Source organism: Hippocampus zosterae, chromosome 1 (assembly GCF_025434085.1).
Source record: "Hippocampus zosterae strain Florida chromosome 1, ASM2543408v3, whole genome shotgun sequence".
NCBI classification, from domain to species: domain Eukaryota; kingdom Metazoa; phylum Chordata; class Actinopteri; order Syngnathiformes; family Syngnathidae; genus Hippocampus; species Hippocampus zosterae.
The window spans coordinates 14,113,326-14,125,908 of NC_067451.1; the positions used below are offsets into that span (position 1 = coordinate 14,113,326).

The 12,583-nt window shown below is 44.4% G+C and overlaps 1 protein-coding gene across 1 annotated transcript; it reads left to right on the top strand.

The window, feature by feature from the left end:
• Positions 1-1,230: 1,230 nt before the first annotated feature.
• LOC127595861 (androgen receptor-like) lies at positions 1,231-10,421 on the top strand. Its single transcript, XM_052057781.1, has 9 exons — positions 1,231-2,410; positions 3,605-3,741; positions 5,122-5,238; positions 5,626-5,751; positions 5,851-6,057; positions 6,741-6,885; positions 8,023-8,153; positions 8,288-8,439; positions 9,459-10,421. Exons 1-9 carry the CDS (start codon positions 1,335-1,337, stop codon positions 9,621-9,623), a joined length of 2,256 nt encoding a protein of 751 aa, XP_051913741.1. The 5' UTR covers positions 1,231-1,334; the 3' UTR covers positions 9,624-10,421.
• The last annotated feature ends 2,162 nt before the right edge of the window (positions 10,422-12,583 follow it).

A 12,583-nucleotide genomic window follows, 5' to 3' on the forward strand; every position in this document is an offset into this window, starting at 1 on the left:
GAACCATGCCTTGCTCATGGACAAAGAAAGTGAGGCCCCAGTTGCTCCTGAAGGCGCAGCATCAGGTGAATGAAAAGTGCGCAAACACCTTGCAAGGGAAGGCCCATTTCCTCTATTTATTTTGCCACCACTGCAGAATCTTCGGTGAAGAGCAACACTTCCACACACATTGGACTGTTTGCTGACATTGTTCTGTTGGACTTCTCTTTTTTTTAGTTTTCATAATGTTGAGAGGGGCGGACGGGTAGTCCAGTGGTTAGCACGTCGGCTTCACAGTGCAGAGGTACCGGGTTCGATTCCAGCTCCGGCCTCCCTGTGTGGAGTTTGCATGTTCTCCCCGGGTGCTCCGGTTTCCTCCCACATTCCAAAAACATGCATGACAGGCTGATTGGCCGCTCTAAATTGTCCCTAGGTGTGAGTGTGGGTGTGGTGTTTGTTCATCACCGTGTGCCCTGCGATTGGCTGGCAACCGATTCAGGGTGTCCCCCGCCTACTGCCCGAAGACGGCTGGGATGGGCTCCAGCACCCCCCGCGACCCTAGTGAGGATCAAGCGGTACGGAAGATGAATGAATGATTCAAGGTGTCCCCCGCCTACTGCCCGAAGACGGCTGGGATAGGCTCCAGCACCCTCCGCCACCCTAGTGAGGATCAAGCGGTTCGGAAAATGGATGGATGGATAATGTTGAGATGTTGCAAATGTTTTGAAAAGCTTAAAGTAAAATTTTCTGAGAAAGTCTCAGGCGCACAAAGTAAATTTCGTAGAATACATTAATTCTAATCGAGGAAACTGAAAGTACTGAATTAATTGTACTCCAAACGATTAAGAACAAGTTAGGGTTATGAGAACATAAGTTACTCACCTTCATTTCACTTAGAGTAGCGGGCGGGGCCTCGTGTACTCGGGATGAAGAGATTTTGAGCCACTCTTAAAATTTACTCCCGCTCTAGTGGCGGCGGGATGCAATTGTATTCCAAAACGTATAAACACAGCTGAATTAGATGGGGGAAATGTGATTCTGTCAAAAACACTCCATTAATTTGACGGCGTAGTCAGTCGTAGATCTACAGGTGAAATTGCTCAATAAAATGAAAAGAATTATGAACACAAAAGAGACTTTTAAATGCTGGCTGAGGCGGTTATGGTGACTTTCCTTTCCAAGCAGGGGTTTACTCTCGCGAGATTTGGGTACGTCACTGTCTGCTAAATAACGGAATTGTTATTTTGTTTTGTTTTGTTTGTCTTGTTTTGTTTAATTAAGCGTTATTTCTCGCTGTCGAACGTGAATGCCAGCAAACATATGCTGGGCGAGTTTTGAAGTCGTCTACATTTGACATGTTGTGTGCAGGGCACGTTGTGTGCACTAGGATTTGCTGGAGCGAAAAACGAGGAGGAGAAAAGAGAGGAAAAAAGTTGTCCAACCCGCGGATTCGATGGTCAGGACGTCCCTTCTTTCCTATCGAGAGCAGAGCAACGTCGGCGACTCATCTGTACTTCCTTCCCCCTGACACGACCGCAAACTCATTGGGGGGCGTTTTCTTGCTAAATTCGTTGAGAGCCGCTGGAGCGCTGCTGAATCGAGTGCGACCGACGCTTGTGGTCGGGATGGATTTTCGCTCCACTCTGTCCGACTTGGAAGAGCCAGGCACCTCGACAAGAAACACCTGCGCGTGTCCGACCACAGCCGAACTCAGCAGGGCCGTGTCGGTGTCCCTGGGCTTGGACGCCTTGTCTTCGCCGCCGAACGGCAACGCGACCCACGGAGCCGGTGACACATTTGCTGACTGCGAGTCGGATGTGGGTCAAGGTTCCCGGCCAGTGGTAGAGTTCGCCGGGGCTCGGAATATGCACTTACGGCACAGCGCCGACCCGAGGGAGGACGAGTTCGGAGACGTGTGCCACCGAATCCAGACGGTGAGCTGCATGGACCTGCTGAGGTCAGGCGAAGCTGGCGGCAGGAGCGCCGTGACGCGCGGTTCGGTGATATCTACGTTCGTCGGCAAGGAGTCCAGCTTGTTCGCAAATTCGGCCACGCAACCACCCTACCAGATGGACCCTCTCGTCGCATCCAAACTCTATTCTGCATGCGCCGTGAACCCGAACTTGTACCGAGACACTCCGGGAGCATTGCTCGCAAATGAGCGCGCATACGTCGGTCGAGTTGACCCGAGTTTGGAGTGTAAATATTCTAATTGTGGACACGGTGGTGTCGGATCCATGCACGAATGCCGATCTGTCTGGCACAGCAAGGGCGAGCAGAGTAAAGGGGGCATGCGAGCCGCGGCAACTACGGCTCAAGGGTACGGCCAAGCGGAAAGTTACCAAAGTGAAGCCTTTAACGAGCAGCCCACTTACCCATCCATCAAGATGGAGCCACAAGCGTGGATGGAGTGCACAGAGAGGGGATTCAGGTAAATACACCGACACGCTCTCGACAACAATTTGTTTGAAAGTCTTTTGTTTGGTCTCACACCAGGGAGACGCAATCCTGCAGGAGTTCTTTCCCTCATTCATCTGACCCAACTTTGTTCTGATCAGAAACAAAAGGGAAAATGTAGCGTGAACGGCTCATCTGCTGACTGTATTAACCCGTCAAGCTTCACAGTTGGTCTTAATGAGATTTCATTTGTTTGATGTTGCCCTTCAGAACTTTTAGTTGATGTTATGTTCAGTCATTGCTGTAATGCTGCGAGGTCGTTCTGGAAAACAATACAATACATGCTGATTTATATAGCGCTTTCACAACAGCGGCAGCTGTAACAAAGCGCTTTACAAAACAGTTAACATAAAGTAAAATAATAAACACAACACATAACATAAATCACGGACAGCCGTGCAGTCCTAACCACTTTTCCGTCACACGCTTTGTTGTTTGAAGCAGTTTGAGATGAAAGAGGAGAGAATCAAAGTGTCCTTTAACCAGTGGATCAGAGACGTCATGCTCAAAATGTGCACACGTCGGCTACAAGCTAAGTTTCAAAGTCAACAAGAAGCTGTAGCATCCATTGACGAAAAAAGAGATTGGTTCACTTCTCCTGTCCCATGGAAATCCATTTCAATTCCAAGCGGCGACTCACGGTTCCAAATACGCATCGGCGCTCTTCGCCAATACTGTTTTCCTGAATACTATTCGTTTCAGGAGGGCTTCACAGAACCACATGGCGGGCACGCCTCACGCACACAAACGAATATCTAGGAAATCTGTTTGGCTTAGTTCAGCTGCCTATCAGTATTACACAATTTGTGTCACAACACCATGTGCAGCTCTCAGCCTTGGCCTTGTTTGCCTGCTCAAAGCTCACCCCTTCCTAAACTTGCACTGCTCTTTGTGCAAAACAGGTTTATATATCAGTGTCCGTGTAAACATGAGATACAACACCTGCTGCTGATCCTGTGGTGTGGGTGTATGTGTGTGTGTGTGTGTGTGTGTGTGTGTGTGTGTGTACACATATACACACATATATATATATATATATATATATATATATATATATATATATATATATATATATATATATATATATAATTGTGTGTGTGATATAAATTTTGGTAATGGTCAAAGCACTCTGATCAAATTAAAACGGCATTTTAATGTGTGTGTTCAGGCCTGAAGAACTGTTTCCAGCTGTGTTCCTGTCAGATCGGCGGGTGTGTCAGGTGTGTGGGGATGATGCCTCAGGCTGTCACTATGGAGCAGTCACCTGTGGCAGCTGCAAAGTATTCTTCAAGAGGGCTGCGGCTGGTGGGTATGATGCCCCCCCCCCCACACACACACACATACACACACAATTACTCATCCACTTCTTCAATTTCTTACACCCACTCACTCTCATAGCCAACCAGGGCATAATGACCTGACATTACATGTGCCAGTTATTACTTATCAGCTAACAAAACAATACAATACAATACGTGCTGATTTATAAAGCGCTTTCACAATAGCGGCAGCTGTAAAAAAGCGCTTTGTTAACAAAACAGTTAACATAAAGTAAAATAATAAATACATTCATTCATTCATTCATCTTCCGAGCCGCTTGATCCTCACTAGGGTCGCGGGGGGTGCTGGAACCTATCCCAGCTGTCTTCGGGCAGTAGGCGGGGGACACCCTGAATCAGTTGCCAGCCAATCGCAGGGCACACAAAAACGAACAACCATTCGCACTCACACTCACACCTAGGGACAATTTAGAGTGTTCAATCAGCCTGCCATGCATATTTTTGGAATGTGGGAGGAAACCGGAGCACCCGGAGAAAATAAACACAACACATAACATAAAACACGGACAGTCATGCAGTTCTAACCACTTTTCCATCACACGCTTTGTTATTTGAAGCGGTTTGAGATGAAAGAGGAGAGAATCAAAGTGTCCTTTAACCAGTGGATCAGAGACGTCATGCTCAAAATGTGCACACGTCGGCTACAAGCTAAGTTTCAAAGTCAACAAGAAGCTGTAGCATCCATTGAGGAAAAAAGAGATTGGTTCACTTCTCCTGTCCCATGGAAATCCATTTCAATTCCAAGCGGCGACTCACGGTTCCAAATGCACATCGGCGCTCTTCGCCAACGCTCCTCTCTCCTCATCCTCAACTTCAGCGGCCATCCATCCAGCCGCACCAACGCCAACTGTCCAACAGCGCTGACATAGCCACTGAACAAATCAGGGTTGTGAAAAATGCTGCCCATTACTGGTGAAAAAAAACACAAGCGCCACAGGTCCGTCCAGCACCGACAGTCAATGGCGCCGACATTCCTCCCAATCAAAATCTGTGCTGGTACAGGCGTGCTGCCGAGAAGGCGCAACCACCAAGCACAGATACTGCTCCTTTGACGAATGTCGTGGCCAAAAATCGCTGAAAACAGTCCATATCAGGTCCACACAATGAAACAACAAACAACATGTGACAAAACAAAAGACAAAAACGGCAAAAAAGAACAAAAAAGCAAGGCTCTTGAAGAGCACTTGCCGAAGGCTGCCTACTCAGGCGCCATCTTGGGAAAAAAAAACAAAAAAAAAACATCCATATATTGTTGCTTGTTGTAAGGCAAAAATAAAGCAAGTTCAGCTGGGTGCTTTATCGCCCAAATCTGCCCCTCCCCACCCCACATTCACCTTCTTTTCAGGTAAACAGAACCACCTGTGTGCCAGCCGGAACGACTGCACTATCGATAAGCTGAGGCGGAAAAACTGCGCCTCGTGTCGCTTAAAGCGGTGCTACATGTCAGGAATGAGTCTCAAAGGTGAGGAACTGGCAATCAGAATAGAGCAAGAAAAGAGGAAGTGTGTGTGCCATGTAGTTTGACACCGGGGATAGCGTAGATAGAATAATTTACATGCATTGGATCAGAAATTAATAAAATGTTTGAGTTAGAATACGGGGGAACAAATGTGTTTCAGCATAGTCCAAAAGTGTATGTGTGTGTGTTTTTTGTTTTGTTTTGTTTCCCAGCAGACAATGACCGAGAACTTTCCCACATGGTTATAATAACGTACGGGTCTGTGTCTGAAAGTCTGCCACGCACAAACTATTTATTGTGCAGCCAGATCAAAACAACTGAACCCAATACCTCTTTTTATTGTCATGTTTCTTCTACTGCTTGTCTCATTTGTGTGTGGTGGGATGTTAGGTCGGCGTCTGAAAGGAGTTGGCCAGGCGAGGAGCGGGGAAGAGGAACAAACTCCAGCTGCTTCATGGGGACGTGGAGAAGGTGGAGAGAGGCCAGAGATGAGAGACGCCGTTTCCGGGGCTGGAGGTTCTTATGACTAGAGCCCATGTCATTCTCTTTTTTTTCTCTCTCTCTTTTTATGGCTGCCTGATTGGCTGCTATCGTTGTATGTTTTCCTCTTTTCAGCCTCCCAGGAAGTGGTTCTAAGCATCCCTCCCAGTCTACGTTCCCGCGTATCACTCCTCAACGTCCTTCAAGCCATTGAGCCTGCCGTCGTCAATGCAGGGCATGACCCTGCCCTTCCAGACAGTGCCGCTTCCCTGCTAACCAGTCTTAATGAGCTCGGGGAGAGACAACTTGTCACAGTTGTCCGCTGGGCCAAGGCGATGCCAGGTAATTCACTGCAATTCAAAACAACTGTAAAACTAACCTCTAAAAAATACGGTGATATTTTGGCCATTGCGTGCCAAAATATTCATCAGGTGAAGTTAGTGACAGTCATTTGATCAACCCATCCAACACTTCAAATAGTCACCACTAGAGGGTGATGTGTTCATATCTAAACCAATAATGGCACTTTGTGGGTTGCACTGGATTAAAAATAACCGTACTGCAGAAAAGTGCATTCATTTTGACATATTCAAGTGTAGGACAGATACTTTTTCAAAACCGGCTTAGCAGAACAGTGATGTAATGGTTTCACACGTCTGCCTCACATTCGATTGGTTCTGTGTTTGAATAAAAGCCTCTCTGGAGTTTGCATGTTCTTCCCACGCTTTCATGGCTTTTGTCCTCCCACATTTGAAAAAAAAGCCTAATAGGTTCACTGAGGACTCTAAATGGTCCATAAGTGAATATTTTTGTTGTTGTTAATCTAATTGTCGAAACGTCCTCACAACCTCGCAATGATAATTGCACAGTTATAAACGGGCAAATAAGCTGCTGACTAAGAACTAGATTCTCCACACAATTCTTTACTCAACACTGGCATACTTACTGACATTCTGCTGCATCCAATATACAGTAAATGTCCATGTTAAAACAACAAACATACTGAAATTAAGTTTTGTTGACAGGCTTCTGCAATTTGCACATGGATGACCAGATGACAGTCATTCAGTTGTCCTGGATGGGAGTGATGGTGTTCGCTCTGGGTTGGAGATCCTACACCCTAACCAACAGCTCCATGCTCTACTTTGCTCCAGATCTTGTTTTCAATGAGTAGGTCACCCTTAGACATTGTCCAGTTCTTTTGCGGAGTGATTGTTTGGAATTTTGTGAAACCAGTTTCACCCTTAAACACAAAAGATTTTCTTGGTGCAAAGTGCAAAGCAGACGTAATCAGCCTTGTGGCGCCTCATTTGTTTTGGGCGGTGTTATCAAACATGTGGTCCATGAGCCAGAATCGGCCACTTTGGGGGTTCAGTCCTGCATTTTGAAAGTCAAGAAATACTTGGAAAACCTGAATTAGCCACAAGGGGCACACTGTTTTAGTCAGCGTAGAGGGCCGCCGTATTAAAAGAGTAGAAGATTGTTGGATCTGAACAGCAAATGAAAACAGGTGATAGCAGTGCGACTTCTGCTAATTACAGTTTGGGCTATCCTCATTATCCAACGTGTTTTTGTGAAAGAAGAGAAAAGTGGAAGCTGAGTACAGAGTTTTCCAAGAAAAATTGAGTGCTTCCGACCTATTCAAAGAGGTTAAATCGGAAATCTGTAATCTCCTCTTGTATTCATAAATGATCATCAAAATCAATTTGCACGTTTGTCCAAAGAAATCTGAGGTTGTTTTTTGGAATAGGATATTTCATGAAATATGAAGATTTTCCTCGTGTACTTCTTTGCACGAAAACAAAGGGGCTGTTTGTTGTCTTGTGCAATGCTAACTTGAATTTCTATCCAAATGTTTCCACCAGTCATACTTTTGTTGTGTTTTAATTTGTGAACACCATCTATACATGCAAGGAACAACCCGTGTAAGTTTTAATTCCACACAGAATAAATGTAAAGTGTTGAAGGTGCATTTGGCTCAGAGGCCCTAAGCCCGCCACAAGCAGCGTTCGCTTAGCAAGGACGCGGTGAGTGTGCTGGTGCCACTCTTTTGGGCTTCCTCAGACCTGCATGGTAATGGATACGCCTGCCCCCGTTTCTGACCTCTATTTTTCCTCTCCCTGCCTGTCGTTCTCTTTTTCCATTATCCATCTCGCTCATCTTTCTCACCTCTTTTTATCTGCCCTTCTCTTAAGTCTCCTAATTTTTTTTCTAGTTCTCTCTACCTGACTCCCCATGCAGCTTCATTTCTCACATCTTGTGCTCTTTGTTCTGATCTTGCGTTATTCTTCTTCTTCTTCCATGCAGTCAGAGGATGCAGATATCCAGTATGTATGAGCACTGCGTACGAATGAAGATTCTGTCCCAAAGGTTCTGCATGCTGAAGGTCACCAAAGAGGAGTTCTTGTGCATGAAGGCATTGGTCCTCTTCAGCATCAGTGAGTCCAGTAATGTGTAAAATAAAATAAATTTAAAAAATAATAAAATGTCAAGTATCTGAAATGATGCCAGAGAGGATTGATTGAATGCCCAAAGACTCTGAGATTGATTGACTTGTTGTTTTGTGGCTCAGTTCCATTGGAGGGCCTAAAGAACCAGCATTGCTTTGATGATCTGCGGACCTCCTATATCAAGGAACTGGACCGCTTGGCCAGCCACCGCGGGGAGGCCACCCGGACACAAAGGCTGTTTCACCTCACGCAGCTGCTGGACTACCTCCAATCGGTAATACGCACAACTCCACTTTACACACCAAAACACACGATACTATGACTTTGAACTGGTGCATAAATGTCATTGCAATTAGTGTTACAGAATGGCTTTAGTGGAAAGTGTTTAGATCGAAACTTTACATCATTACCTTTCCCGTCGTTCAGTTACATCCCGACACAAGAGCTCACTGGGGGGTGGCCATACGTGTGCGCATATCATTCCCATTCTTGTCAGCCCCTCTGTAACCAAGAAGTCATTGTTCATCATACCATCCACAGTCAGGGCTTTCTGAAATAAAATGCACACATACAGTCAACAGAATCTTGCACAACACATTCACTCGTATTGCAAGCAGGAGCAAGTCGAAGTCAAAGGCAACATTTTGTTGAGCGTAATTTATCCGAGAATGCCATTTTTCTTTGCTTTTGTATATTACCACAAAGTCTACTTCTATTTCATCTGTGTTTTTGGAATGTGGGAGAAAACCGGAGTACCCTGAGAAAACCCATGCAGGCACGGGGAGAACATGTAAACCCCACACAGGAAGGCCAGAGCCCAGAATCGAACCCTGGACCTCTGTACTGTGAGGCAAACGTACTAAACAGTCATCTACCGTGCCACCCAGTAGATAACCCAGTTCAGTAATTTAGTCAGATAATTATGACTTTGTAAACCAAGTATCATACTTGTGTGTTTAGGAACTTTTAGCATTGATTAAAAGTAGATTTTAAATTGAAAAAGAATTGTCATTGCACAGTATGCAACAAAATTGAAAGCTCAAAAAGAAAAATACACACAGTAAGACATCAAAGAATTACTCAGAAAAATACCAATAATACATTGTAGACAAACATACTGTACATTGGTGTCATCTTTACCTTGAAAAAACAGAAAGAGACATCTGCTGTATTAGATTTTTTTTTTTTTTTTTTTGACAGTGTGTGATGAATAAGTTTGGTCTGTACTTGCAGATGTCCTCCTATCCTAACAGTGTGCTCAATGGCCTTCATTCTTAACCCTTTCTTGTGTAGATTGTGAGGAAGTTGCATCAATTCACTTATGAGCTTTTCATTGAAGCTCAGTCCCTGCAGACCCGCGTCAACTTCCCGGAGATGATCTCGGAGATTGTCAGCGTCCATGTGCCCAGGATCCTCTCAGGCATGGTCACACCCATCTTGTTCCATAATTCCAACTAGAGAGGAGACTCTTTGAATGTGCTTTGCTCTCTGTCCCTTGAGAACTGCCACGCCCTCCTTTGAACAGTTGTGGTAAAAATATCATGAGTGATGGGCCCAGTGGATGATGGATTGGCACAGAGGTACCATATCTGGATAAAAGAGCCAACTGAGCTCCTCTTTTCTGTCTAATATAATCTAATCATATCTGCTCTGTTCTTAGTGCCTGTCTTGTGTCAAGTGCATCATTTTTTAAGGGGGGAGGTGCTACCATGGCAACACAATCGTTCATTTTGAGTGGTAAATTGTTACTGGCAAGATACTGTTTGCAGGGGTGGCTCATCTGTGTGCACTGCTTTATGCACTAGATTTTTCCCGAAGTTTGTCTTGTTCGTTTTTTGTTTACTGTGTGCACCTTATCGAACTTAAGTTTATGACTGACGGTTATGGCTTGGCAGTCATGCGTTACGGCTAAAAGCTTTCTAATCCATTTCTGAAAACAATGTTCTGTCCATATATTTGTACTATTTTGATGGCCACAAGAAAAAAAAACAAAAGCGGCCTTCACTGACTAGTTGGCTCCGTATACTTTACAATTCGCTTTTTATTTTTTTTATTTTTTTTTAAATGGCAATTGAACTTTTCCACTGCTGGGATTTTTCTACAAGTGTGCTTTTTTAAACTGCTCTTTGCAAGTGCTTTGTTGTGAATCTCCACGTATTCATTGTAGCTTCTGTTTGTGAGGTAGGTGCTGAGACATAAAAGTCCAGTCGAGAATCCATTCTGTAACATGTAATAAAAACAGGATACCAAGAGTGTTCATGTTGGGTGGCACAGAGATCTACAAGCTGTGCACAAGTACAGTATGACAGCATGCATCCATCCATCCATTTTCTGAACCGCTTGATCCTCACAAGGGTCACGGGGGGTGCTGGAGCCTATCCCAGCCATCTTCGGGCAGTAGGCGGGGGACACCCTGAATCAGTTGCCAGCCAATCTGACAGCATGCAATACTTTGCAAAAGTCCGCGGCAACTATTACACTGCAAATCTGCTGCTGTTAATTCAACACCATAGGATGTTAATTTAACACCGGCAAAGTTGCCCTATGCATCCAAGCTAAAATAAAATTTAAATGTGTTAAATGTTCAACACCCAATAGTGTGTTACAGCAACAAAGTGAAGCGTTTACAGTGTTCAGAGTTCAGAGGTTCAGAGTCACGAATGAGTGTGGGGGAAAAAGGCGCGCCTTCCAAAATTTCAAACCGCGTTTCTTTTATTAAATCAATTTCAGACAGCTCAAAGAAAACACCAATGTATGTTCTTTCGCCATTTTCACATTAAAACTGCCCATCAACCCAAAAGTCAAATCACTTGAGACACACCAATAACAGTGAGCAATCCCTTTCAGGTCATCATCAAAACTCATAGTAATAGCATTAGTGGTTAAAAGAAATGCCTTATTATCATTAAGATGTTACCAATTTTCCTGACATTTCATTCTGATCTTCATTTCGATCGTTTTTCATGCAGAAGGAAGTGGCAACACGAGATGTTACATATTTGACAACATCCTTACGCCTGATATGGATAGTATCGCATCTCTCTGCGCGTGAACGTTGCCTTCATTTTGACACTGACATCTGACTGGTTTGCCAAACGTTTCATCGCGGACAAGATTTAATCAGCTGGCGGCTGGTCAGATGTTGAATTGTCTTGCATACTCTTTGGGCCATCTCGAAATTATATGGGAGCAAAACAGGGAGTCGAATACAGACATGAAACAATTAACATGTTAACATTCAAGTCCATTTCCTCTTGGTCTCCATGGCCAAATGAGATAACCCTCAAGTTTTGTTGGTTTTTTTTTTTTGCAACTCAATATAGTGCTCACAGACGTTGGTGAGGTCTTGTCTTCCAGATTGGGAAATGGTGTGACAATTCCATGGATATTGATCATGCAGTCATGAACTTTTCACACTATCACTTCAATGCAGTCAAACTCTTTCAAAGACACTTGGCTTTTCATATCATCTCATTTACATGTTACATTTTCGAAAATAGGCATATTTGTCAAGCAGATGGCATATGACACTCATTTAACCGAATGGACTCAGCTTAGCTTCACTACTCAATACGTAGTTTCGTTCCACTTTGCATTCTAGAGACACTTTGTTGCCACTTGACATTGTTAGCCGAATTGGGAGTATTTTGTCATGAACAGTGTCCCTGAGACACATTTCTCTGTATGCTGCACAACTTTGTATGTGGCAAATGTGTAGTGCCAGAGGAAGTCAGTAGAGTTCACCCAATCCTTTCATTTTATTCCCCATTAGCTGACTGTGTTCTAATAGATAAGTAATAATGAGATGAGCTAATAGTATGGTTTAAGCGTTGCTTTAACAACGAACCTTATAGTGACCTTTACTGTACTGTACTGTATGTCGAAATCTATGCAGGCCAGCTGTGTCAGTGAGTATGGTTCATTTTCTGTATGTCTGCAATTTTACTTCCATCTAGTGGCGGCTTCTGGAGGTGCCTGAGCCGAAAAGCTTTTATGTCTGTTTGGTCGCCATCTGTGGGAGCCTTTGACACGCTTTGAAATGCAACTGGACACGGATTCACTGAACGTTTACAGAAAGCTCCGTTGCATAGCCACAGCAGCAGAAGTGTCAATGACGTTGTAGGGCGACAGCAAATAGAAAACATAGCTAGTCGAAATCTATCAAATGTGTTGCAAATTCATTATCAAATGTACGTCCTAGCCCTGCCCCCACCCCCCACAAAAAGACAAAGTACAAAACGATTTCCTCTCAACTAGCCACCAATGTAAGTGAGTTTCTCGTACAACTTCTCCACGATTGCTCGCATTCATTGGAAAGTCATGTGATGGACATTGCTTGTTTGTGAATGTATTCCTTGCTACTCTTGCCCCTGTGGCTTTCTCTCAAAGCAATGGCGTCTTGTCGGTTTGCACTAATC